The 27,283-nt window shown below is 41.7% G+C and overlaps 1 protein-coding gene across 1 annotated transcript in view; it reads right to left on the minus strand.

Moving 5' to 3' along the window:
* The window catches only part of IQGAP2 (IQ motif containing GTPase activating protein 2), a 259,957-nt gene that overhangs the window by 202,096 nt on the left and 30,578 nt on the right, over positions 1-27,283 (minus strand). The window contains exon 2 of the mRNA XM_087430147.1: positions 14,108-14,207. Within this exon, the coding sequence (XP_087286273.1) occupies positions 14,108-14,207 (100 nt within the window). The remainder of the gene's footprint in view (positions 1-14,107; positions 14,208-27,283) is intronic.

The following is a 27,283-nucleotide window of genomic DNA, read 5'->3' on the forward strand; positions in this document are numbered from 1 at the left end:
TTGTTCCCCAAATTTCCTTAACTTGGGACCAAAGAAGGGAGGGTCATTCATCACCATTCCAATTGAACTTTCTCTCTTCCAGGCCACGTCCTATCACCTCTGTTCTAAGCCCTCCCCTTCCTCACTCCTACCTTGTCACTCTTCTCCTGACCTCCAAAGGCCTTTCTTTCTCGTCACAGTCACTGTTCCTCCCACGTCTACCTCTGCCTGGAGGCTTCAAGAAGGTGGACGTCCTTGGGAACACCCAAAGGCACGGCTCAGAGACTTCCTTCTCTATCTAAAGGTTTCACCTCCATTCCAGTTCAATCACACACAAGCCCCACCACACCTTGACCCTTATCAATACCCAGCAATACTCCACCTTTAAGGTCTAGGCTTCCCAATCTCTGACTGTAGCTCTCTATTTACCCACCTCTCCACTTCCTTATTCTTACAGGTCCTGCCCTTCATCCTCGTCATAGCTTGCTCCTTGACCCTCCTGCTGCCCCACTCCATTTTACCCATCCTGGCTTCAAGAGCCTCCTTGTTGAGATGGGACCCCAAGGCCACCCAATGTCAGTGATGCTCACATTAACACCCTGGGGTCCCTGTTTCCATGACTTTCTCAGAGCCAACATGCCAATCCCTGAGCCTAGTTACCCCATTCATTTTCTCTCATCTTGCTGGGAAAATCCACATGAATATGTTGATTGGCTCCACAAGGAAAATTTAGAACTTCGGTCGGCTCTTCAAAACTGCTCAGGCTTTCTATCCAACCCTGGCTGATGCACTCTTGCTTTCTCTACAACAGCTGTTTTCATTCCTGCATCCTCCTATCCTTCCCACTTCAGCAGGTGACAACCCTCAATACGCTTCCTCTCCCCCTCTCATCACAGAGGCAGGGGTATCCGTGTTCTTTACATCTGAGCTGGGGTGGGAAAGTCAGAGCTGCTGAGACAGCATCAGTCATAGATGCTGGTCTCTTCCCTCTTGAGATCGTAATTCTCGAACTTCAGTGTGCTCAGTTTACCTGAGCGATTTGTTAAAATGCAGACTCCAGGGCCCCACTTCCTGGAGATGGATTTGCAGGGTGAACCCCAGAAGCTTGCATTTGCACAAGCACCCCTGTGACCCTGATGCAGGTGGTAAGTGAATTTTAGAATCACTGTCCAAAGTCACTCTCTCACTCAGATGACGTCGCTGCCTCAACTTGTGTCCTATGAAATACCAGAGGCAGGAACAGCTGTATACTACAAACTATTTGAAGGAAAAAAGAAAAAACAATGAACATTTAAACCAAGCAAGACTGAGTAGAGTATGGAAACGTCTAGAACTGTTAATTCTTGAATTCCTCTTCTAGCACCTAAATGGGTTCACGTGTCTCAGCAAAAATGAAAGATACATGACAAAAATGTACAAATGGCTAACTCCCCCCAACTATGAATTTAGTATTTAACTAAAAGCAAACTTAAACTGAATTTACCAAACAATGTAAGTTTAATATTTATTTTTACTTTCGTATATTCTCACCACTGAGCTTTGTACTAATACCTTTTCTAATCAACATGACTTAGAGAGAATCACGGGATGAAAGAGCAGTTGTCAGTCAGGAGACCTTTATCCTAATCCCAAATCTACTGCTAACTCCACCACGGATTAGTGAGTTAATGAACTCTGAGTGTCCCCATATACAAAATAGGGATCTGCACTCTGTTAGAGGAAAACAAGTGTTTAGACCGAAAAAGCAATGGAAAACCATTCTACATTCTACAAATGGAAGACATGAAAAAGTCATTCTATAACAACCCTTTACAAATGTTTTCCCCCACCAGCCTTCCTTAGAGTCCCTCTATGCCTTGGATAATGACACTGTTTTATGACTTTTAAACATCACAGCATGAGGCAGCATCTGGTGGGGAGGTTCATACAGGAAGGAAGAGTCCTCAGCAGTGTCTGCTATTCATACCTTTTGATGTTTCAACAAAAAAACAAAGCATCCTTTCAAACCAGTCCTAATAGTGGCAGAACCAAAAAGACAATTGATGAATTGAATGTAGCATCCAGACCTAACCAAAAAGAAAGATGCACCACAACTATTTTGGGTAAGAAGGGAATAAAGTCAACACCATTGAAAAGTGCAAATTCCTACTAAAACTTTAGGACGACTAATAGAAGAGAGAGAGAGAAGACAGGCAGGAAGGGACGGAGGATATGAGGTGAATTCTACTAGTAGTAGTACCAGTTAAAACAAACAAGCAACAGAAAAGGGGATAGAAGAGAACAAAAAGAAAAGAAAACCAAAAGAAGACAGTGGATGGTTATGTTGTGCTAATTGCGCCAAAACTCAAGTAGTGAGAACAGATCAAGAGCTAGAACAAAGCTAGTCCATATAGAACCTAAAAACCAAGACCACCAAAACCAAGTTTTGAATTTACAATAAAGACATGATCAAAATGTGTAAAGAAATAAAGTGAGACAGTGTGTCAGTCGTTGAGTGCACAGGCTTTGAAGTCAGACAGAGCTAGGTTGGAATACTGTTTATGTCACCTATTGGCTGTGACCTTGAACAAATTACTGAAGTTTTCCCAGGACTTGGTTTCTCCATCTATAAAATGGGGATAACCCCATTAAGTTGAGCGCACCATGCCTAGTGAGTGGGCACTTATGTGATAACCCTTGTAGTCAAGTATGCTTGAGACCACGGAAAATTCCAAACCTCTCCCAGCTCTCCAGCTTCGAAGAGCCTGGGAAACAAATATAAACTTTGGTATCAAATATCAGCTGCTCAACTTCTCTTTAGCTAGAGATGATTAATATCAATTATTTGTATTCAAAAATACCAGCATTCTGAGAAGTTAAGCTTTCATTTGTCAGATCACACCTGATTGGCACCTGTCCAACATATACCCAAGGCTAGAACACAGAATACATGAAAACTAAAACCAAAAAAGTCTCCCAACTATGTGTCCGAACCTCAGGCTCAGCTGATAGAAACCACACAATGTGTCCCGCTGAGTCAGAAAAGTGATGCCTGGATCCACCCCAAAGCATCTGACCTCCCAGTGTCCTCTTCCTCAAATGCAGTCCCCTGTCAACCCCTGCGGCTTCTTCCTTTACACTCTTAATGTCTCTTCCTTCAACTCCAGCTCCAAGGCACAACCTCTAGTCACCACCCAGTTGGACCTCAGCACCACCGGTTCCCTGAGGCCCCGGCTGCAAACACCATACCCTGGCAGGCTGGGCTGACTGGTACCATGTCTCCTCATGTGCCATGGAGACACCCACATCTCACCTTCTCCCAGGCTACACTTGACGACCCCCTTCTCCTCGCAGGTTACTCCCTCTCCCTACTTTTGGGATATGCCTGGGTGTGATAAGCCCTGGCCTGCCAAAAAGGTCCTAGGGCTCTCTGGCATATGGCTCCCGAGGCAAGCTGGTTGGAAAGTGGCCAAACAAGCCACTCCTCAGAGGCAGGCCCTCTCCTCACCCAGGAGCCAGACCCCAAGAAGGGGCCCTGCTTTCAACTCAGCTGCGCCCCCTGCCCTACCAGCCTCCCGGCTGCTGCATCCAGAACTTCATCTTGTTCCCTTGGACAGCAGAGGTGAGGTCAGAGCCAGGGAGAGAATGCGGAGGAAGGGAAAAATACAGAGTTACCATAGAAATATGAAAGCTGTTTATGTTTTCAAAACGCAATTAAGAACTCCTTAAAATTTCATTAATGTTTTGTATAGAGCAACAACATGTCTCTTAACGGGTTGATTACCAAGAAAGTACTACCATCCAAATTCCAAGTTTCCATTAGAATTGCTTATGAGCACAGCCACGGGTGGCTTAGGAATAAAGGCAGTGAGGTCCAAGCACATAGAGGAAATCCAGTGGATTCTCTAAAGCATTGCCCAGTCATAAGATCCTTTTTCTTAAAGTAATCACCAATATTCAGCGTTGAGCAAACCCACACTCATGGCTCTGACTTGCTTCAACATTCACAGCATTTCTCCTTTCAGATCTGATTCTCTAACGCACTACTAGTTAAGGCCAGAGCATGAGACTTGATCTCATCAGTGAGGTGTCCTTTTGGTATCTGAGTTGTAAGCATTGACACAAAAGGAATTACACCCGTGTTTTGTTTCCCGTCCTGGGCACATACGAAACTATCCCAGATTCACTAATGCAGAGGACAGCTTGGCTCACATAAAGACCTCTTTGAAGATAGTATTTCTAAACAAGCTCATCTAACGGAAGGCTTTTTTGCTTTGTTTAATTTTCAGAGGTAGGATAGAAAAAGTAAACACAGCAAAAGATTCCTATGCATTTTCTCTTTCCTTAAAAAAGGAATATAATATTTCAGGAACTTTCCTTGGGAAACGCAACAGCAGTCCCATTCACAACTATTTGCTCAATTGCAATTTGCAAATTCCCTCCCCACTTCTTGCCAAGATTCCCTCTCCCGTTCCTTGACCTTCATAATAGCTCCAGTTCGATTTCCTTCCTCAACCCAGAGTTTTCCCAAAGAGAACTCTCTATCTTAACTTTTTGCACAGTTGTCCTAAAAAACTAAAGAACTGAAATTCTTAAAATAGACTCATTTTCATTATTCAAATATATTTTATTAATATGAAATGATTAATAAGAAATCTACTTAGCAGTACTAATTATTTTGGAAAAGTAACTGTAAACAGTGGGATTTCCGGCATCAGAGAGAAACTTTCAAAGCCCATATGAGTAGCAGACTTGTCTGCACAGGCCCATTTCAGCAAAATTCTCACAGCAAAGAAACTATCCAGTTAGATTTCAGGGCCTACCTGAAAAGAAAACTTAAAAGTCCATTTAGTATTATTTAAAATTGCAGAGGAATGGAAGCTGAGTTAAAAATAGCTCACAATTCAAAAACATCAAGGCATAAATCACCCTAGGACCATCATCATTCAGACCAGGCATCATCCAGTTCCTGATTTGGTTTCCAACAGTAATAAAGAGGATCTTTCCCCCTCAGGTACTCTTTCTGGGGTCAGTTTCAAAAGGACATGTCCACATCCTGGGGAAGGCAGTCTCTAAGGTGGCCCCAAGTGAGCCCCATCTTCTTGAATCCATGCCCTTGTGTAATCTTCTCCCCTCCAGCACAGGCTGGATTTAGTAACTTGATTCTAATGAATAAAATACGGTGAACTTTGGGATGCCACTTCTGAGAAAAGGTTACAGAAAGATTCTGGCTGCCATCTTATTTGCCCTCTCCTGCTCTATCACTCGCTCACTCTGATGGCAGCCAGCTGTCATATTGGGAGCTGCCCTGTGGAGGCGCCCATATGTCAAGGAACTGAGGGAGGCCTCTGGCCAACAGCAGCGAGGAACTGAGATCCTCAGTCCAAACGTCCATCAGGAACTGAATCCTGCCAACACCGTGAGTGAGCTTGGAAGCTGATCTGCCCTGCTCGAACCTTGTGGTGGCTGCAGCTTTGTGAGACAGAGCCAGAGGACCCAGTCAAGCTATGCCCAGATTCCTGACCCTCAAAAACTGTGAGATCAATGTTCACTGTTATAAGCCACTAAGTTTTAGAGTAATTTTTTACCCAGTCATGGATAACTAATACATCTGCCAGACATCCTCTGCCTCCCAACACAGTGATGATTAGGTCTCCATGACACCATCTAAACCACTTAGCCTGTGGAGAAACACATCCCTTAGGGTAAAGAGCCACTTTATAGAGCAATTCTCTCTCTTTTTTGGTCCTAAAAATATGCCTTTTTCATTTTCCCTTCACTGCCATTAATATTAGTATTTTGAGACTTAATTAACAAGTATATATACAGAGACTTCATAATTTTATAAATTATGAAAAATAATTTCAGCCATAAATCATCTTAATACACAGGTTACTACTTCTCTTCATTCATTCATTGGAAAATATTATACGCCTTACTCTGGATATCTTCTAGTTTATTGTGGTATCATTAAATTGTCTGGACTTCCCAGCTTCATAATCATTGGGTCACATACAAGGCAGGAAGAATGTGCACCATTTAACTGCAACATAGAATTTCCAATTGACACCCAGATTAAATTTCACCTGTAGACTGGCAGTCAAGCCAAACCATCCAGAATCCTGTCTACCATGAGTCTGATTCATATCCTACTTGTTACCTCCAAAAAGAACGAAAACATACAGAAAACAGAGTATAATCAATTCTCATTTGTAACAAATGATAGTAATTCAGTGCTGAGCATTAAATAATTCATTCAAATATGTGACAGATGCAATGTCATGATACCTTATAATAGGGGAAATTTGACCTAGATGGGGATGCCAGAGAAGGACTCTATGAAAAAGTGAGCTGCGATCTGAAGAATGAGTCGAGTCTGACTAGATAAAGAGTATAAAAAGGGAACAGCACATGCAAAGGTCCTGCATAGGAGGGAACATAGAAATGAAAAGGGATCAAATGGCTGGAATACAGAGCAAGAGGGAAAAGGGCACAATATGGAACCAGAGAGGCTGTAAGGACTGGACTCAAAAGAGCCTGGGAGGCCCTTGAGAGGAGTTTGGTCCCTACCCTGCGCGTATTGAGAAATCACCAGAAGATTTTAAACAGGATTGGCCACAACAGATCAGAGCTTTGCAAAGATTCATCTGATGACTCTAATACAGATAAAGGGTTGAAGGGAGCCAGAGAAGTGAGGAAACCAATTAGAGATCACTAGAGTCATCGAGCAAGAGCCCCTGGAAGCCTTCAGTAGGCTGCTGGTGGGATAGAGAGGTCATCACATGAGAGATGTTTAGGATGACGGGCTGGATACAGGGAGATACTCATGCACATACATACAGAGAGATTAGCAGAACAAACATAAGTGAAGGAAAGAATTTTTAACTTGTGAGTAAAAGTTTTAATCAAATAGTGAGATTTCTTGAGCATAGCATTCTTAGTTGCTTGATCTCCCTCTCCCAAAGTGACCCTACTGTACCTGTCTGCACACAGTGGGTGCTCAAAAAGATCTGTAAAATGATAGTGTTTTAGACACCTCATGTATTTTAGGAATACCTTCTATATGCATTTTATTTGCTAAATACCATTTAATCTTATTTAACAGCTTTACTAAGAACCTCTCCAAGCCAGTCTGATCAAAGGAACTTTTCTTTAAAGAGTTTTAATGAGATAGAATTTATACACCATACAATTCACTCTTTTAAAGTGTAAAATTCAGTGGGTTTCAGTACACTAAGAGTTGTGCAACCACCACCACAACCAATTTTAGAACATTTTTTCGCTGCAAAAGGAAACTCATACCCGTTAGCAGCTGCTCCCCAATCCCCCTATCCCCGCAGCCCTCGGCAAACACTAATCTACTTTCTGTCTCTATGTATTTGCCTATTCTGGACCTTTGATATAAATGGTATCATACAATATGTGATCTTCTGTGTTTGGCTTCTTTCACTCAGCATATTTTCAAGGTTCGTCCATGTTGTAGAGTATCAGTACTTCATTCATTGTTTGTTTTTCAGACTTCAGAGCAGTTTTAGGTTCACAGCAAAATTGAGGGGAAGGTACAGAGATTTCCCATATACTCTCTGCCCCCCACACCTGCAGTCTCTCCTATTACCAACAGCCCCCACCAGAGTGGTACATTTGTTATAACTGATGAACATACATTGACACATCATAATCGCCCCAAGTCCACAGTTTACATTACAGTTCACTCTTTTATTTTTTGTGAGGAAGATTAGCCCTGAGCTAACATCCGTCGCCAATTCTCCTCTTTTTGCTGAGGAAGATCGGCCCTGGGCTAACATCCATGCCCATCTTCCTTTTTTTTTTGTTTTTTAGATGGGACCCCACCACAGCATGGCTTGACAAGTGGTGCGTCGGTGTGCGCCCAGGATTCGAACTTGTGAACCCTGGGCCGCTGCAGCTGTGCGCACACACACAACCGCTACGCCACCGGGCCGGCCCCACTACAGCTCACTATTGGTGTTATATATTCTATGGTTTGGACAAATGTATACAGACACTTATCTATCATTGTGGTATCATACAGAGTATTTCCACTTCCCTAAAAATCCTCTGTGCTTCGTTGATTCATCCTCCTCCCCCAACCACTGATATTTTTACTGTCCCATAGTTTTGCCGTATTCAGAATGTCATATGGTTGGAATCACATAGTATGTAGACTTTTCAGATTTGCTTCTTTCACTTCGTAATGTGCATTTAAGGTTCCTCCATGTCTTTTCATGACTGGAGAACTCATTTCTTTTTAGTGCTAAATAATATTCCATTGTCTGGACATACCACAGTTTATTTATCCATTTGCCTACTGAAGAACATCTTGGTTGCTTCCAAGTTTTGGCTATTATGAAAAAAGCTTCCATAAATATCCATGTGCAGCTTTTTGTGTGGACACAAGCCTTCACTCTGTTGGGTAAATAGAAGGAGCACAATTGTGGGATCATACAGTAGGAGTATGTTTAGTTTTGTAAGAAATTGCCAAACTGCCCTCCAAAATGACTGTATATTTTGCATTTCCACGAGTAATGAATAAGAGTTCCTGTTGCTCCACATCCTCATCTGCACTTGGTGTTGTCATTGTTCCAGACTTTAGCCATTCTGATTGGTGTGTAGTGGCATCTGATAGTTGTTTTATTTTGCATTTCCCTGATGGCATATGAAGGAGCATCTTTTCCTATGTTTATATGCTATTTGTATATCTTCTTTGATGAAGTGTCTATTAAGGTTTCTGGCCCATTTTTTAATCAGGTTGTTCTCTTATTGTTGAGTTTTAGGAGTCCTTTATATATTTTGGACAACAGTCCTTTATCACTATGTCTTTTGCAAATATTTCTGTGGCTTGTCTTCTCATTCTCTTGACATTGTCTTTTGCAGAGCAGAAGTTTTTAATTTTAATGAAGTCCAGCTTATCAATTCTTTCTTTCATGGATGCCATTGGTGCTATATTTTAAAAGCCACTGCCATACTCAAATTCATCTAGGTTTTCTCCTTTGTTATTTTGTAGGAGTTTTATAGTTTTGTGTTTTATGTGTGGGTCTAATCCATTGAGTTGATTTTTGTGAAGGGTGTAAAGTCTTGTCTAGATTCAGTTTTTTGCATGTAGATGTCCAGTTGTTTCAGCATCATTTGTTGAAGAGACTGTCTTTGTTCCGTTGTATTGCTTTGCTCCTTTGTCAAAGATCACACTTATGGGAGTCTATTTACGGGCTCTCTATTCTGTTCCATCGATCTATTTGTTTATTCTTTTACCAAAATCACACTATCTTGATTACTGTAGCTTTATATTAAGTTTGAAGTCGGGTAACATCAGTCCTCCAACTTTGTTCTTCTTCAACATTGTGTTGGCTACTCTGGGTCTTTTGCCTCTCCATATAAACTTTAAAATAAGTTTGTTGATATTCACAAAATAACTTTCTGGGATTTTGATTGGGATTGCATTGAATCTATAGATCAAGTTGAGAAGAAACGACATCTTGACAATATTGAGTCTTCCTATCCGTGAACATGGACTATCTCTCTATTTATTTAGTTCTTCTTTGATTTTGTTCCAAGTTTTGTGGTTTTTCTCATTTAGATTTTGTACATACTTTGTTAGATTTATACCCGAGTATTTCATTTTTTAAGTGCTAATATAAATGGTATTGCGTTTTTAATTGCAAGTTCCACTTATTCATTGCTGGTATATAGGAAAGCAATTGACTTTTGTATATTAACCTTGTATCCTGCAAGCTTGCTATAATTGAATATTAATTCTGGGATTTTTTTTCTTTCAGGTTTTCTACATAGTCAATCACGTCATCTGCAAACAAAAACAGTTTATCTTCCTTTCCAATCTGTATGCCTTTTATTTCCTTTTCTTGTCTTATTGCATTAGCTAGAACTTCCAGTATAATGTTGTAAAGGAGTGGGGAGAGGGGACATCTTTGGTTTGTACCTGATCTTAGTGGGAAAGCTTCTAGTTTCTCACCATTAAGTATGATGTTAGCTATTGGTATTTTGTAGATAGTCTTTCTCAAGTCAAGGATGTTCCCCTCTATTCCTAGTTTACTAAGAATTTTTATCATGAATGGGTATCAAATGCTTTTTGTGCATCTATTAATATGATCATGTCACTGTTCTTATTTAGCCTGTTGATGTGATGGATTACATTCATTGATTTTCAAACGTTGGACCAGCACTGCAGACCTGGGATAAATCCCACTTGGTTGTGATTTACATGGTTCTTTTAACACATGGTTGGATTCAATTTGTTAATATTTTTTTATAGCTGAGTAATGTTTCATTGTATGTATATGCCACATTTTGTTTATCCATTCATCAGTAGATGGACATTTGAGTTGTTTCTACTTTTTGCTCTTATGAATAATGCTTCAGTGAACATTTGTGTGCAGGTTTTTGTGTGGACATAGGTTTTCAATTTTCTTGGGTATACACAGATCTGGTGGTGGAATTGATGGATCATTGGGTAACTCTGTATTTAACTTTTGAAGAGCTGCTCGACTGTTTTACCAAGTAGCTGCACCCTTTCACAATCCAACCAGCAATATATGAGAATCACAATTTCTCGACATCCTCGCAAACACTGTTATTATCACTCTTTTTGATTATAGTTATCCTAGTGTGAAGTGGTATCTCACTGTGGTTTTTATTTGCATTTCCCTAATGACTGATGTTAAGCATCCTGTCCTGTTCTTTTTTTTTTTTTTTTTTGTGAGGAGGATCGGCCCAGCTAACATCTGCCAATCCTCCTCTTTTTGCTGAGGAAGACCGGCCCTGGGCTAACATCCATGCCCATCTTCCTCCACTTTATATGGGATGCCACCACAGCATGGCTTGACAAGTGGTGCGTCAGTGCGCGCCCGGGATCCAAACCGATGAACCCCGGGCTGCCGCAGTGGACTGTGCACACTTAACCGCTTGCATCACCAGGCTGGCCCCCCTGTCCTGTTCTTATTGTCCATTCATGTATCTTATTTGGAGAAATGACGATTCAGAACATTTTCCTATTTTAAAATTAGTCTATTTTACTTTTTATGTTGTTAGGAGAGTTCTTTATTTTTCTAAATACAAGTTTCTTATCAGATATATGATTTGCAATTATTTCCTCCCATTCCACAGGTTGGGACTAGTAACCATTGCCTAACTCAACATCTCAGTAGATCTTTTTTATATGTCGCTGGACTGTTTGTTAGTGTTTTGCTTAGGAATGTTATATTTGTATTCATAAGGGATATTGGTCTAGAGTTTTCTTGAGGTATCATTGTCTGGTTTTGGTATCAGAGTGATACTGGTATCAATAGAATGAGCTGGGAAGTGTTCCCTCCTCTTGTATATTTTTGGAAGAGCGGGGAGTCTTTTGATTACATAACTCAATCTTTTTACTTGTTATAAGTCTATTCAGATTTTTTTCTTCTTGAGTCAGTTTTGGCAGTTTGTGTCTTTCCACGAACGTGTCCATTTCATCTAGGTTATCTGATTTGTTGGCATATAACTGTTCATATAATAATTCTCTCATTTTCCTTTTTATTTCTCTAATGTTGGTAGTGATACTCCTCTGAATGAAGGAACTTTTAAATGATCTGACATCAACATAGAATCTTGAAATTAATAAAACCAAGGTTAAAGACATACTGAACTATTACAATTTTGAATTTTTAAAAATTCTGAGTTACAGGACATACAAACTAGATATCCTTCCAGCTACCACCTCTGGAAAGAAAAAAAAAAAGAGGCACGAAGACAGAACCAACATGTTTCTAGTTAAAATGCACCCAAGTCAGTTCAGCTGAAATAAGAAACAGTTTCTGGCTAAACTTACACATTCTAAGTGTATCATTTAGTACAAACTCATTATTATAAGCCGGATACACTCACACGAACACACACACATACATGCACTATAATAAACCCAATATGACAAATTCCTAAGGTATTAACACTGTAAGAGAATCATGCAATAAATCCTCTCAAATAAATAGTTTTTTGAACAGAGGCTAACTTACCCCTTTATTTATTTCTTGAGTTCAGGACAATCAGAATTCTGTATACTATGCTTTTTGAAATCACAGCACACATATTAATATATCTATTAATAGCCACATAATTTTTACATACTCCATGACCAAAAATCAGCTCCCCTGAAAGTCACAAAAAGTGTTCAGATTGTAATAAAGGATTCATAAATACATACCATGTCTAATCTCTTCTTGTAAAATAACTTTATGAAAACCAACTTAGAGGGAAAACTGTATATTTTATAGTCTATTCTTTCAATGAAACTATTCCTAAGGAAGCTTTCTTCAAAGAACCTGGGCTAATTGTTATGTTGACTTTTCTAAAACAAAATTCAATTACAGAAATTTGAAAATACTAAAGATGGCAAGTTTTCAAGCTATACTGATACCACGTTGATACATTCAGGAGAAAACTATGCTTATGTTATCACCATCCACCTGACTGGGACTATAGTTCACAGAACACTTAAACCTTCTTGATTTTAGTTGATTTTTAGAAAAAAAAAAAAAATCCATACAGTAAGTAGGGCAGGTGGTGGCAAGATCTGTATCATCCCATTACAGAGGAGACAAAACTGAAGTTCCCACAGTTAGACGACCTGCCCAAGCTCACACAGCTCGCACGTGGCGGAGCTGGACCCAGGAGACTCAGTCGTCTGACTCCAACCACACCTTCTCCTCCGCGTAACACTGCTTCCCACTTACAAAACACAGGAGGCAGGAGCTTGCAATGCAAAGTGTGTGTCAGGAGGAAGTTTCCACTAACTCTCCTCAAACTTTTTCACTGAAAGCCTGTTTATTTTGAATGTCTACAAATCACTCTCCTTATCTAACTTTTTTAGCAACAACTTGACTAAAAGCATGTTTCTAATAATCTGAGACTAATAGTGAGCCTTCGGTGACCTGCAACCTAACTGTAGACTCCACGGACATGTTAAATAACCTTTAAAATTTATCTTGAGAGCTTAGAGTTACAGGACACTGTTAAAATATTAAACAACCCTGGGAAATCCCCTTTTAAGCAATTTTGAGGCCAAATTAGAGCATGTGTCACTGAATGTTCTTTTACAAAACACTGACTAAAAACCTCATTCTTCTAGCTCTTTAGATAGCTATTTATCAGTGATCAGAGAGAATTAACAGCAATGACCATTAACTCAATGTGTATTTTCTATATAGATGAGAGAGCTGGAACATATCATCTGTCCAGGGAACAATATGTGGCTTGATCACAGCACAAAGCATTAAGTCAGAATCTAACTCATGGCATATGGGCTCTGCAGTATTCACCCAGCAAAGGACAAAGTTCTTCTGATTTCTTTGATACAGAGGCTGAAGTGCAAATACTTTATCTTCACTTTCTCCTTGTAGAACCCAACATTTACTTATAATCTAAAAAGTCTAAAAAAGTCAATACGACTTTAAAGACACATATCCCAAGTAGTCACACCCATAGGTTAAAAAGGAGATAGCCGTCATAAAACTACCTTCCAGCTTAGTGACCCACGGACTTCAGTCCAAAATGCTATCGTCCTACTGGGCATGTATAATTATTGGGGTGAGAGTGGGGAAAAGATCTGAGGAAGCTCTGGGGGAAAAGGAAGTTAATTTGAGTCTTTGCTGCTCCCCTACGTCCAAGCCAGCAAGATGAGGAATTTGAAATAAACTACAGTTTGCCCAGAGATTTCCTGAGAGGCTCTGAGGAAGAAAAAGGAACAGTTGCCTCTCTTGCCTTGACCTTGGCTGTGGTGGCAACTTTTTCTCAATTCTGCCTGACCATTTACACAAAACAGGTGGTTCTTCTCTCATTACCCTGCTACCAACAAGACTGCAAATGAGTCATTAAAAGTATAGTACCCCAGGGGCTGGCCCGGTGGCATAATGGTTAAGTTCACACGCTCCGCTTCAGAGGCCTCCCTTCGAAGGTTCGGATCCTGGGCACGGACCTACGCACCGCTTAATAAGCCATGCTGTGGCAGGCGTCCCACACATAAAATAGAGGAAGATGGGTACAGATGTTAGCCCAGGGCCAATCTTCCTCAGCAAAAAAAAAAGTATAGTACCCCAGGGCTTATCTCCAAGTAAAGGTGCATAAATAGACTAAGTCTGGGTCTTACCTTTTGGCTTCCTCTAGGTGGCACAAATATTCATAAGCGATGTTCTGCCGCCTCCTCTCATCCATCTCCTCTGCAGAGAGCCTTTCATCGTCCACAATAGCTAGAAATAGAGGATAACATCACATTACTTGAAGGCAGTGTTCATCATATAAATACCTGAGACAATCAACTAGAAAAACTCATATGCAGATCAACAGTGAACACTGACAGACAGGGGTACTGAAACATCAAGCATAGAAAGAGATTTTCCTTTGGATTTAAAAATATTATATTATTTCTAGCAAAACGTGCAATACTAAAGTATAGGTTGAAATTATTAAATAATAGAATAAGAATAGCAATCCGATTTCATAGACATGATGCCACATGATTTAGACAGCCTCAAATCAATTAGAGCATGGTCTACTCACAACAACTTTCCTTGACAAGCTTGTAGAATTGGTCCAGTGGCTCAGCTTGGACCATCCTGAAAATGTGGGGGTTGAACAAAGAATCTACAAGGACCTGTGTTTTCTCACTCCTAGAGGGAATTAAGGCTTCTCATCCAACCCAAATCCTATTTTACAGATGCCAAAATCTCTAAAATTCCTTCCTTATTTCTTGGCCTTTACAAGGCTAACCTTCCTGGTCAACAGGTATCCTAGGGAAAAAAGCAACAGAGACAGCAAGTGAGCAGAGTTTTCAAGCCCACACTCTTTATTCCAACACAAGCCTAGTTTATGAATGTCCACACTTTAGGGAACACGGCCTCCCGTTTCCTGACTGCACTTCCTCTGCCCTCTGTTGTGGTCTCAACAGCACCCAACAGCTTCCACTGTCACACCTGCCAACTCTTGACTGTCTGTCTACATGACAAGACTCCTTTCTCATAAAAAGGACGCTTTTTCCCTCTTCGATTCTGAACTTTAATTCTGATGGCTATAAAATGAGTTTGGTTTCGAGTTTGCTAGATTACTCATCTAATGAAGACAACGTGCATGGGTAGCAGGGTCACATGGGACAAGAATGTCAGTGTTTGCTTCTTCATTCGCCAGCCACCAGCCCCAGTCAGCAATTTCATAAATGGGACCCCTGGTCCCGAGCAGAAGCAATAATGATGTGAAGGTCACCACCCATCCCTAAGCAAGGCCAATCCCATGCCCTGCAGATGAGGAGTCCAAAACATCATCTTGGCAGACAAAAGGAATTAAGATCAAATTTTGACCTCTTACTGGAGCAAGTATAGTGCTAAACACTTAAAATCTAAAAATAATACCAAACTCTCAAAGAATTCAAAAGAAAAGGGAGATTAAACTTACATCAATATAAAATATGGCAGAATACCAGAAGCACGTAAATACATCCTAGATGCTTATTTACTGAGTACTTACTTTGCTTCAGGGCCTTCGGCAGTGTTTTCTATGCAGTGTCTCATTTAAGTCTCATGATTCTATGAGGCAGGTAATTTATCCCACGTTATAGTTGAGCAAACAGGCTGAGAGGTTATTTGCCCAAGTGAAGAGCAGAAACACTGGGGCTAGAAATATTCAGATGGGATGGAGAAAACAAGAAAAGTATGGAAGCACTTTGGGAAAAGTCTCTGTTTATGGATGAGGAAGAAACGGAACCAGCAGGAGAGAGAGGTGAGACATGCAAGCACCAGGACAGGCTGGTATATAACAAGCAGGGCCGAGGAGAGGAGCTTCCACACGCAACCCCAGCCCCCCTTTCTACCACTCCCAATCTTCCACTGTGGCTCCATTCCTTAAAACAGGGAGACCTCATCCCAGTAATACCAATAGGGGTCAACAAAGACTTGTATTTGCCAAAAGCATCTTCTTTTTGCTAATTAACTGAATCTGATCTAAACTTTAGAAGAGAGCTCTCAGGTTTAGGAAAACTACGAAAGCTCTCGAACAACCCCCCTCTGCACCTTCACTACACAGTTCCAGGCCTTCACCATCTCTCTCTGGACTCTTGCAACAGCCCTCAAACAGCCTCCCAGCCACCACCCACCCCTCCCATCCACTCTCCTCACTGCCACCAGAAGCATCTTTCTAACACATAGTCCTACTGATGGTATTCTTCCTCTCAAAATCTTTGATAGATCCCCATTTCCTACAGAACAAAGTTCTAGAACACTTTCCTTCTCCTCCCCTACATGAAGCCTTTCAGCCACCTTTCAGCCACCCCTTCTGCGCAGCACTGTCTTCCAGGACCATACCTCAACCTTTTAGACTTGAGTGCTTCTGCTCTTCCCCTTCTCTCTGTCTGCAAAGCCATTGTCCCACCTTCTGTGTGTGACATCTTTGACACCTTCTCAAGTAGAACTTGAAGTCAGAATCCATCCACTCTCTTCAGCACTTTGGTTCATGTTTTTATTACATCACTCATCACAGAAGCCCCCACTGTAACTCAGTCATGTCTCTCTCTCCAAACTAGGGATTCCTCGGAGGAAAGGACTCTTGATTCATCTTTACATCACCCTCACATCTATCATGGTTCCTTGCACATAGACAGCACTCAAATATTTGCTGAAAAATTACCTTCCAGTGAATCTTCAATAAGTGATCTAACCATCATCCCATAATTAATATACTTTGCAAATTATAATTTTCTTACCCTGAGTTTTCTTAGAAGATACGTGGCCTGTTCACATATCATACCTAATCCTCCATCTCCGCTGTCCCTAACAGTTAACCCCCAGGACACCCCATGACTTCCAATTTCTCATTTTCATTTCAGCCTAAAGACTGTCTCCCATTTCTGACAGGGTATTTTCATTTTATAGTACCTGCTGACACACTGAAGTTCGAAAACAACACAAAACTCCTCACTCCTCAGAAGCCATGTGCTTACTCTACCCTCCCCAACTTTTAAGTGCGAGCACCAGGCTCACATTCAAAAGGAGGTTCTCTTATTGCCACCTTCCTTCTTGGCTGTTGCTTCCTTCCAGCCTCAACCAACCCACCCAGGAGGAGGCAGAAGCCCCAGCAGCACTCAGTCCCTGGGCCTCTGCCCCCCAACTGCTTCCACAAGCCACACAAGATCCCACCAGCCCAGGAGAGCTGCTGAGCGGCTCTCAAACTCGGACATCACCCTGTCCAAGGAGAAGATTTGTCTTAACGTTTGAATTAAAACACACACACACACACACACACACACACACACATCCAAGCTTTAAATTTCATTTGCAACATATTGGCCCCAGCTGATGGAAATCTAACTATGTTTAAGGCTCAAGAGCCACTTCCTTCCCAAAGTCTTCCTGATTGTTCCCACTCAAAATGCCCTCTCTCCTGGTACCTCCCATCCCACTTCATCTAACAGTAAACTCCCAGGAGACATATTTCTGTCCTCATCGTGTCCAGCACACCTTCCTGTATAGGCTGCATGCTCCATAAAAACATTTGATGAACAAGTAATCTCTTATCAGGAAAGATTAATAAAAGGGCTCTAAAATATCTATGTGGGGCAGTTTTACTTGCCTATTTTGGGGTAGTTTTATATGCCACACCTGGATAAAATAAAGGTGTGGTCACTGATGGAGCAAATACAGTACCATTCCACAGACTTCACTCAAGGAATGTTCATTTCCTAGATTCTATGGGCCAGACATAGTGAGAGCCCTGGGAAAGCGCAGTGAACAGAACAAGATCCATTTGCTCTTATGGGGCTTCCCTTGACACATCCCTGCCTTCCCTGCTGACCTGGTCCCCTGGACCACATACCTGGCCACTGCCCTTCCAACCACACGGACTTCAGCCTCACCTTCCTTCCTTCATGACCTATTGTCAAAGCGGAAGCCACGGTTATGAGTGTGAGATCGTTCTCGGGCATAAGGGTCACCTGCATATATTTCTGCATTACTCAACATTCACTCAGTAGCAGCTTCTGATAAGAGCCATTAGCATGGATAATAACCCTGCCATTTAAAAGCCATCACATAACTGATAAGAATTCACATAAGCATGACTTGACCTCCATAAGGCTGTCCATGTCACTTTTCCATGTCACTGTGTGATTCTCATAATCACCCTGAGAGACAGGCATCATCTCCCTCTTATAAATGAGGAAACCGGGTCATGCAAGGGAAAGGGACTACCTGTGGTTATTCGCTCTGTCAATGGCAGAGCCAGGGCTGGAACTGAGGTCCCTCAGTGCCGCAGCCCCTGATCTTTGCCCAGTGCCATGCTGCTGCTAAATCCAAGTGGGCCAGGAAGGCACTTGTCATCGCCAAACCCAAGGGCGGATCATTTAAATGCCTTCACAACTGCTTTGATTTTAAAGCAACTTGATTAACTGCAATTTTCTCTCAAGTCCATCTTTACTTGCTGCCTTGAACCCTAAGAAACTTGAGGACATTGTGAAGAACAACTTCTTGAAGTATTAGCAACTCGCAAAATGCCCTTTGTAATGTTAGCTGACATTGGCTAAAAGATGGTATGTTAAAGTATAACATTCTATGGAAATCATATTATAGGGCTCATTCAGAGGTTTAAGGAGCTGAATGCGAGTGAGCTGGTAGAGAAGGTTTTGAAATAGAACAAAAGTTAGAGACAGAGGAAACTTAAGGAGTCCATTTCCCAATGAACACCCACAAAATCTAGTGTAAAAATAGCCCAAGACCGACCTCATTCATTAAGGAGTTGGCACGGCCACTTGTTAGTTTCAGCTACTCTTCTTGTTCCCTTCACAGAGACACCAAGGCCACCATCTCCTTTGTACTAAAATTCATTTCTTTGTTCAACAAATATTTGAGTGGCTGCTTTGTGCCAATCTGTTCTAGGGACTGGACACAAAGGGATAAGTGTGACACAAGGTGCCTCATGAAATGTTTATTATAAATGATTGAAAGTTTGGCATAATTACAATTACAATTATTAAGCATCTACAGGATGCTTAGATAGGCAGGGATGTACTGGAGGGAGGGTCAGCAAGAATCACAAAAACCAGGGTTGGGAATCTGTTTCACAAAATGGCATCATTCAAGGCATGTCCTTTTAAGGGAAAGCAGATTAGGAATATGATATGAACCATCAATTCATAGAAACACGCCACATGTTAGCATTTTATATACACATCATTATTCTCTGTGACTCAAAATTTCTGTAAGGAACCCGGAATATCCCTTGCGTGGGTAATTCAATTCAAACATGTACTGAACCATCTTCTAAGAGCTGGGACCAGGTTTTACCTGGGAGAGCACACCTAAATTGCTATCTCCCCACTCTCAGAACTTAAGGAATGGCTACCAGAGATGGTATGTATATCCCCATCTAGGCACTAGAAGGAAGAGAATTGATTCTAAGACCCTAAAACTGGGGCTGGGACGGTGTTGGGATATAAAGATGAGAGAACCCAAAGTCCAAGATGTCCAGTAAGCCGATACACTCAGCAAGCGTGCCCCGTGGTATGTTCTGGCTTCACACCAGCCTCCTGAAGCATTTCACAGCTGCTTAATCTCAAGCTTTAAAGGACCACATGATCAAACTTCCTTAAACTGAATTTTCTTTTGAAACAAAGGCAAACCTGAGGTTGAAGTTGTGAGCAACCCGATACATCCTCACAGACACTCTAAAGAATCTGAAACCACAGAGATTGCCACCCCACGTGTTAACATTGGAGGCTTCATCAGGTCACTGAAATTATGAGACACTGAGTGCAGGGGCTTGCATCTCACCCATCTCCACATCCCTACCAAGGACCAGGTAAACAGCAGGTACTCAGTAAAGGTTGCTCAATGGTGTGCTCAGCTTTGTGCTTGAAAGGCAGAGATGCTGTGTCCTTCACAGGGTTAGTCCCACCAAGTCCAACGCCCTGATGGTAACACAGCCATCTCATCTAGATCCTAAGGGAAGGTCAACTTTATTTAAAGCCTGTCCCTCCACCCTTATGGGAACTTCTCCCCCATCACATATTCTAAAAACTCTCCAAAGCTGTAAATAAACACATAACTTCAGTGGATATTCAGGTTAGACATGGCTGTGAGGGACTGAGGCCATCTCCTTTAATAAGACAAAGCCCTCAGTCTTCAAGTCCAGCATTAGAAGAATTTCCTAGGTAGGGGAAGAAGGGTAACCAACTGAAACACACGGTTTACTTACAAGAGTTAGAGTCTCTGCCTGGCTGCCAATCTCGTTTTTCAGTGAGGGTACTAAGGCCCAGAATAGTTAGGAAGCTTCTTTGCCATAAATATTCAGGAAAATGAGGAAATATTTCAAGCTTTGTGAAAACAGTTAATCTTTTTCTGCAAATATGCTTTAAATGTACACAGCTTTAAGATCTACATATAAAAGAGAGTTCTTCGATCCTACTTTGATACAAAAGGTCCCAAACTTTTATCCCCCAAGAAGGTGATCCTACTTGAGCACCTAAGATGCCATCTGTTTCTACCAAGCCTGGATCTCAAAACTCAGGACACCTTTTCAGAACAGGACTTCATTTCTCCATCTCACACACGAGTGAAATTTGAACAAGAATGTCTAACTTTTTTTTTTAAATCTGGAAACTCAAAGCAGATCATGGAGACTTTAAGGCCCATATACAAAGGTGGGCCAGCCTGCAGACTGGGTTGGAAGGAAGGGTCTATCTAGAACTTTCCTCAACTTGGGAGAAGAATTAAAGGCAATGATCCCCAGATTTGAAATTTCTTAAACAATTATTTCAAAAAACATTTTGGGGACCAAAACTACCTCTTTTGCTACGAAGTAGGCAGGAAAAATTCCATTTGTTTACTGCCCTGCTCCTACACACTCCGTCATCCCCACACAGTAAGGAAGAATGGAGTGTCAAGTTTCCAAGGCCAATTTTAAAATTTTAACTCCAACAGTTAAAATTACAGAAGAAATCATAAAATCTTTAGTCTGGATGAGCTCTTCTGTTTTTAAAAGAAAGCAAAGCAATTCAACTCATCTGTACTTGGGTAAGAACTTTGTACTTAAGATGGTCAGTGCAAAATGCTCCCAATTATTTAGAACCGGTCCTAAAATGATTCTCCCTGTTCTCTGTACATAACGAATATTTTAAGGACACAGATGTTTACCTAAACTTTATTAACCCATGGGAACAGTGATATTTTACATCTGTTAAACAGACTTAGCAGGCTATATAAGGACAGCCCCCTGGGCTGTTTCAAGAAGTCACTGCTAACACTCCGTCCCTACTCTCTCAAAACTACCCCAAAGAACAGAGGATATTTCTACAAATCTGGGAGCCTTAGAAGACAATAGAATAGTGAGTCTTGGCCTAATTTTTCCTTGACTATTAGGAGAAAAGAAAGAAATCACAAACAATTCAAAGGTAAGTGCAAGAAAACAAAACAACCTACTGGTTATGAGTAAGGCTTTTTCTCTGTTTCACGTGCACGTCTGATTTCTCTGATCAGTGCGAGCTCTTTCTGACGTACTCATGACAAGTAGCAGACAGAGGGATTAACACCCAAAGAGCACTTGCTGCACCCCAGATATTTGACATACAGTATCTTTTAGTCTCTGCACTCCCCTTTAAGACAGGAATTTGAATCTCCACTTTTCTGCTGGAAAACAAACTCAGAGAGGTTAAGTAATTCAAGTTTAGGTAATTCTAAGATCATAAAGACAGCCAAATTGCAGAGCTGGGATTCGAAACAACTCTGATTCCGAAGTTCTGATCTTTCTACTACACCCAAGTGCCAGTGCCTCCCTGCATGTTTGTGAATGTTTGAGGGTGTTATTAATGGTATCACTGAAATCTCACTCAGCAGCAGATAGACGGAGGTTAACTGTTGTTCCTGTTGGAAACCATATAAATTAATGCTACTATCTTGACAAAGTATAGAAAGTAAAATTATAGGTTTATTTCTCGGAGATGCAAAAATCTCAAATGCGGTCCAACAAGGGAAAAAATATTAAAACAATATTCAACATTGCCAAGTTAGACTGTATCAGGAACGCAAAGGTTGTAACAAGACCAAAACAAAACACCATCACCAAAAACTAAATGACACTACTTTCACGATATATCCCATCATGAGCAAAGACGTGATCAACAGATGCTGAGAACACATTTGAGAAAATCTAACATTTTTTTAAATCTGAGGCACCCTCCTCCGTTCTACTCCTTTTTCCCCTAAAAGGTGAATTTCTGCCTAAACTGACAAAGATACCTGATAAAAAAGGTGTGTGGCCGAGTGGAAAGGGCAGTGGCTTTGGGGTGAAATGTGCATGTAATGGTGTCACACTCAGTCACGGATGAGTTAAGTAGACACTAGTGTCCTCATCTGTGAAATGGGGATAATGCTACCTACCCCGTGAAGCTGCTGTATGAATATTTTTAAAAATCATCCTTAAAAGTTATATGTTAAATTATTTAATAGTTAAATTATAATGTGATTATTAAAAAAGCAAGTTATAAAATTTATAGACTTATATAATAAAGACAACAGATAAATCAGCTAGTTTTTCAAGGATAATTGATTAGCCTCAATTTTCCCTCCCTCTGTGGCTTTAGCATCTATCTCCCATATAACTTGCAAATCAAATGTATTTGCAGTTACATAAATTGAAAAAAAGCTCCACAATTTTCATTCCACATATATATGCACATATTGAATATACATATATTTGTAGGTATATATTCTTAATTATAATAATTACATAAGGTTATGTTATTATATGCACTATAATTACGGAGTGCGGGGGGGAGCCTAAAAGGAACCAGCAAAATGTTAAAGCATCTGTTCCCAAAAGGAGGGCTTTGGGGTTTTTTCTCCAACTTTTTTGATTCTTACACATTTTCCAAATACTCTCTACCATTGATGCGTATTACTTCAGTATATCTATATCAGAAGTAACAAAAGATTAAATTGTTTTAATATTGAGTTACAGAGAAATAAAATAATATAATGAGGAATAAGCTTAATGTCAGTTCCATTGCGAAGGATGGCTTTCCTGCACCTAATTGATCCATTTGAACTTCTAGAAAAGGATCACAGTCATTCAAAATGTAGGATGATTATTTAGTCAGCTTTATTGGGGGAAAAAAATCCCAAAACGTCGAACCAACAGCAGAGAGGAAGATGGTTAATGCCCTGATAGTCTGTTAGAAGTCCTGAACTGCCTGAATAGCTTGGGTGTGACAAGCTAATGAGAGAGAACAGGTAGGGTAAGAGGTGAGTGGAACAGAATGAATGGCAGGAGACCTAATCCGGAGAACAAAGAGAAGGCTGCAACGAGCCTGTGTGACACGAAACGCTACAGGTCTGAGCAGAGAGAAGAGGAACACGGCGATGCTCTGCAAGGGCACAATTTGGCAACAGAGTGAACAGGATGGAGAAGAGCATCGTACGGGGGAAGGAAAAGGAGGCAGACAACCTGAGCCAACTCCCTTCGTGACTTCAGATGGTGGAGGTAGAAGCCGCACGTGGCTCAGCACCCGCGAGTCACCCCAATACGCCAATTGCCATACAGACAAGTTTGTATAATTAAAGAGAAAAAAATGTAGACACATTCCATTGTTCTGGGGATATACTAAGAAGCTGACTTTAAATCTACACTTACATTTAGAATTTTAATAAACAGACTCAATTAGTAGCCTATAGTGTAGAGCAGAAGGTTACTATTAATGCAAGCATACGCTGTTTGTTAGTGAGTGTGAATTAACACATGATTCAGGACAGTCAATTTTTAAAATGTGCCAAAAACTCAGCTCTGAGATGGATCATGCTATGCAAATGGAAATATGGTGACAATACAGTCATGAATCAAGAGACATTTCAACTTGATTTTGGACTAAAGCAGTTTAGGCTAGTCCTCATGAGCAAGAAGCCTCTCTGGTTTTAAGTAGGACACGAAAATCAGCATCAGCTCACACATTTAGGGTTGTGGGAGAGTGGACTTGTGAGAAGTCACAAAACACTGCACATGATACCAACATCAAGCAGCAGGACTCGAACCACATACGTCGCGCCCTTCAGGTTCGTAGAAGTCACATCCATTTATAAAGTGCTGCCACTTTATACATCTCACATGACTGTAACAGCCCGTCAGATAGCTGGACAAGTATTATTCCTTCCACTTGACTAAGACTAAAATGGTAAGTGCTTTGCTCAAGGTGCCAGAACTAGTAGATTACAGAGCTGGTTTAATCTTTAAACCAACTTTAATTTCTTGGCTTTTGTTTAGTTTTTACTGAACTTTTGGAGGTACCCTATTATATCACAGCAAACATATTTTTATTCTTTTAGGTCAACAATACAGGGAGCAGTAGGAGGAAACGGAATGGCTGATGTGGGAAGGGAGTTGAGTTGGCAAGAGTGGGTGAGGCTAACACCGAGTTTGCAGGCTGCAGAGAATGTATATAAACCACGATTTTGTAAACTACTCGGAAAGTGTATAAAATACCCTGGGAACAGCTCTCTTGTGGGAAAGAATTTACTCCATTTGGGCAACAAAGCTGAACCAATTTTGGTTTTGGCTTGTAGTGTGCTTTTTGTTCTAACATGCAGTACCACCGCTCATAGAAAGTACAAGGACCCAAGTTTAGAAAAGCAGATGTTCTTGTAAACAAAATGACAGACACTAAGGTTTTCAGATATGATTTTTTAGTCCAAAACTCAAAGAACTGTATACAACAGCCAGGACAGCGACTACCTTAAATATGATTCACATTCTTCTGCTTCAGACTTCAATTAGTAACTGATCTCCTTCAGGCATTTCTTTCTTGGCTGGGGACTGGCCCATGGTACTGTATGTAAATCTCCTTGCAGCACATGTCTACTGCAGATGAGAGGAGATAGCCAGATTGTGTATCAGCCACTAGTTCCTTAGGGGATTTGAATACAATTTCAGAATTAGGTCATTGTTTCTACTCCAGACATGAGATCCTTGCTAGCATTTGTGCAGCAGAAGTGTCCACGATTATGAAGCCAAGTGAGGATGGAAATTTATTCTTATTATTGGTCCACTAGGTGCAAAATGCTGACAGAGAATTATGGAGATGCAGAGTCCTAAAACATCTTCTAAGTGCCTTATAATTAAAACCAATAAATACAACAGAATGTTTTTCTTTTGGTATGTGGCAAAGTCTGTAACTAATCGTTAAATAGTTTCAGTGCACATCAGGGAAGTCAGAGGTAGGCAGAAGGAATGGGAAGGGGGGCGAGAAAGGACACTGTGCCCCTAAGAGTTTACAGTCTAACAGAAAACACACTTAACATTGGAGAAAAGTTAGGCCCTCTGGAAAAGAACCAATTATAGGACAAAGAACAGAGAAGGCAAGGGGGAGAGAGGGACTACTCAACGGTGGGATTAATCAGAGCCCGATTCCAGATTGCGAGTGTGAAGTCAGGTTTGAAGGAGGGGAGGAAAGGCAGTTGGGAGGGGCAGCACCTCGAGGAGTGAAGACAAGAAGAACGAGGCAATGGCACTTGCACTTCAGGACTCTCCTTGGTCCTGTCTCCTGTCCCATTCCTCGGCGTTCAAAGACTCCATTTTACGGAAACAGACCCAAGCAGGGCCACTCTGCCCCACTCTTCCGAAAGTCTCTGAACGTCCCGAGGGGAGGAACAGGGAGACCGCCCAGGACGCTGTCAGCTGTTTCCAAGCGGTGCAGTTGAAAGGAGGACAGGTTGTTGACGACAGTGAGATGACCAGATGGCAGCTCATCCTCAAGGTGCTGGGCAGGGGTCATCTACCACTAAGAGCTCTTTCCACCAAGTTCACCTGGCACATCTGGTGGCACACATAATTGCAGCAGAACCACACATAGGCCTTGGGCATCAGTTAAGTCACTGACATAAATTACTATAATTACTACTAATAGTCAAACCAGGTTCCTCATTTTGCCAAGTCACCAGTATTCAGAGTCAACAGGTATTTGCTCTCCCTTGGAACATGTTCTGAGCTGCCTCCTTGGGAAGTGGGGGTGGAGATCAAAGATAACAGCCCTAGATCCGCTCTTCACAACCTCTGGTTCCCTGGTCCCTCTCCTAGTGCTCCAGCCACTGCCATCCTTATGTCTCACTTGGAGAGCCTTGAGCAGCACACCAAATGGGTTTCTGTCCTCTCCGGTGGATTCTTCTGGAATAGTCTTAGGCAGCTCCAAACCCTCCTCTAACCCAGCCGTCTCTCTCTCTTGATATCGTGTTGGGATGAATAAGAGGACCATAGAAGCCACTGGTGAGGCTTTGTCTTCTTAACGCCCCATTCCCAGGGCCACAGCCAGCCCTGCCCCGGAGTATCTCCACCACAGTTTTTTCAGCATTGGCATTACCATTTAACCCACAACAATCCTACGACACTGGTATTCTTCCCATTTTACAGAGGTGGAAACAGACTGGGAACAGCTCTATCACTTGTCCCAGATCGCAGCTGACCCGTAGAACGCATGTTCTGACTCGTAACTGGCACACTGCCTCCAGGAGATGCAAACCAGCCTTCCCGGGCCCTCTCTCGATCTACACACACACCCAGGCTTCCCAAACGGTGTGTCAGTGAGCTTTCCCATAGAAAAATAATCCTAACTGCAGAAGAGAGTAAACGCGTAGAAACAATGGGGGTGAAGTACATAGGGGCACAGCTCAAAGCCCAAACAAGCCTGAAATGTCTAATTTCAGTCTCACCCTTAAAAAAACATCATCCATTTTGTTCTACTCCACAACTGATCTGGTTCAGTATTTACAACATAAGGAGTTCCCACCTCCAAACTTCATAAAACTGGCATTCCAAGGAGATATGCCATGTGTACCCTGCGGGCTGCATGGCCCGCACACCACCAGCGCCCGGGTTAGCAGCGTGGAGGGCTCAGGCAGCGAGAGCAGCTTCCTCTGTGACGGGCACCAATGCCAGCTTAGCTCACACTTGACTGCCCATGTGCAGGCAACTTTGAGAGGCATCCTTCCCAGGAAGCATCTCATTTGAGGCACTGGACCCGCTGATTCCAGCAGCCCTTGAGGGTCTGGCTAGGCCCCATATCACCACCCATTGCTGGGATCCACGGGGCCCTCTGGAACTGGGAATGGACCGGACCCTCTTCACGCATCGGTGCCTGCAGCACCCACTGAAAGTGTTTACAAAGCAGGGAAGCATGTCAAGAGGAAAAAACGGGGGTCAAAGAGGATCCAGAACATTCTCATTCTATCTGTAGAAAAACTCTTTTTCAGGGTGGGCTGGTTTTATGCTGGACACTCCAAGTCTGTTCTCCATTCGAGTTGTACAG

The sequence above is a fragment of the Ceratotherium simum genome, chromosome 4 (genome assembly GCF_057802395.1).
Source record: "Ceratotherium simum simum isolate JZ-2026a chromosome 4, ASM5780239v1, whole genome shotgun sequence".
Lineage (NCBI taxonomy): Eukaryota > Metazoa > Chordata > Mammalia > Perissodactyla > Rhinocerotidae > Ceratotherium > Ceratotherium simum.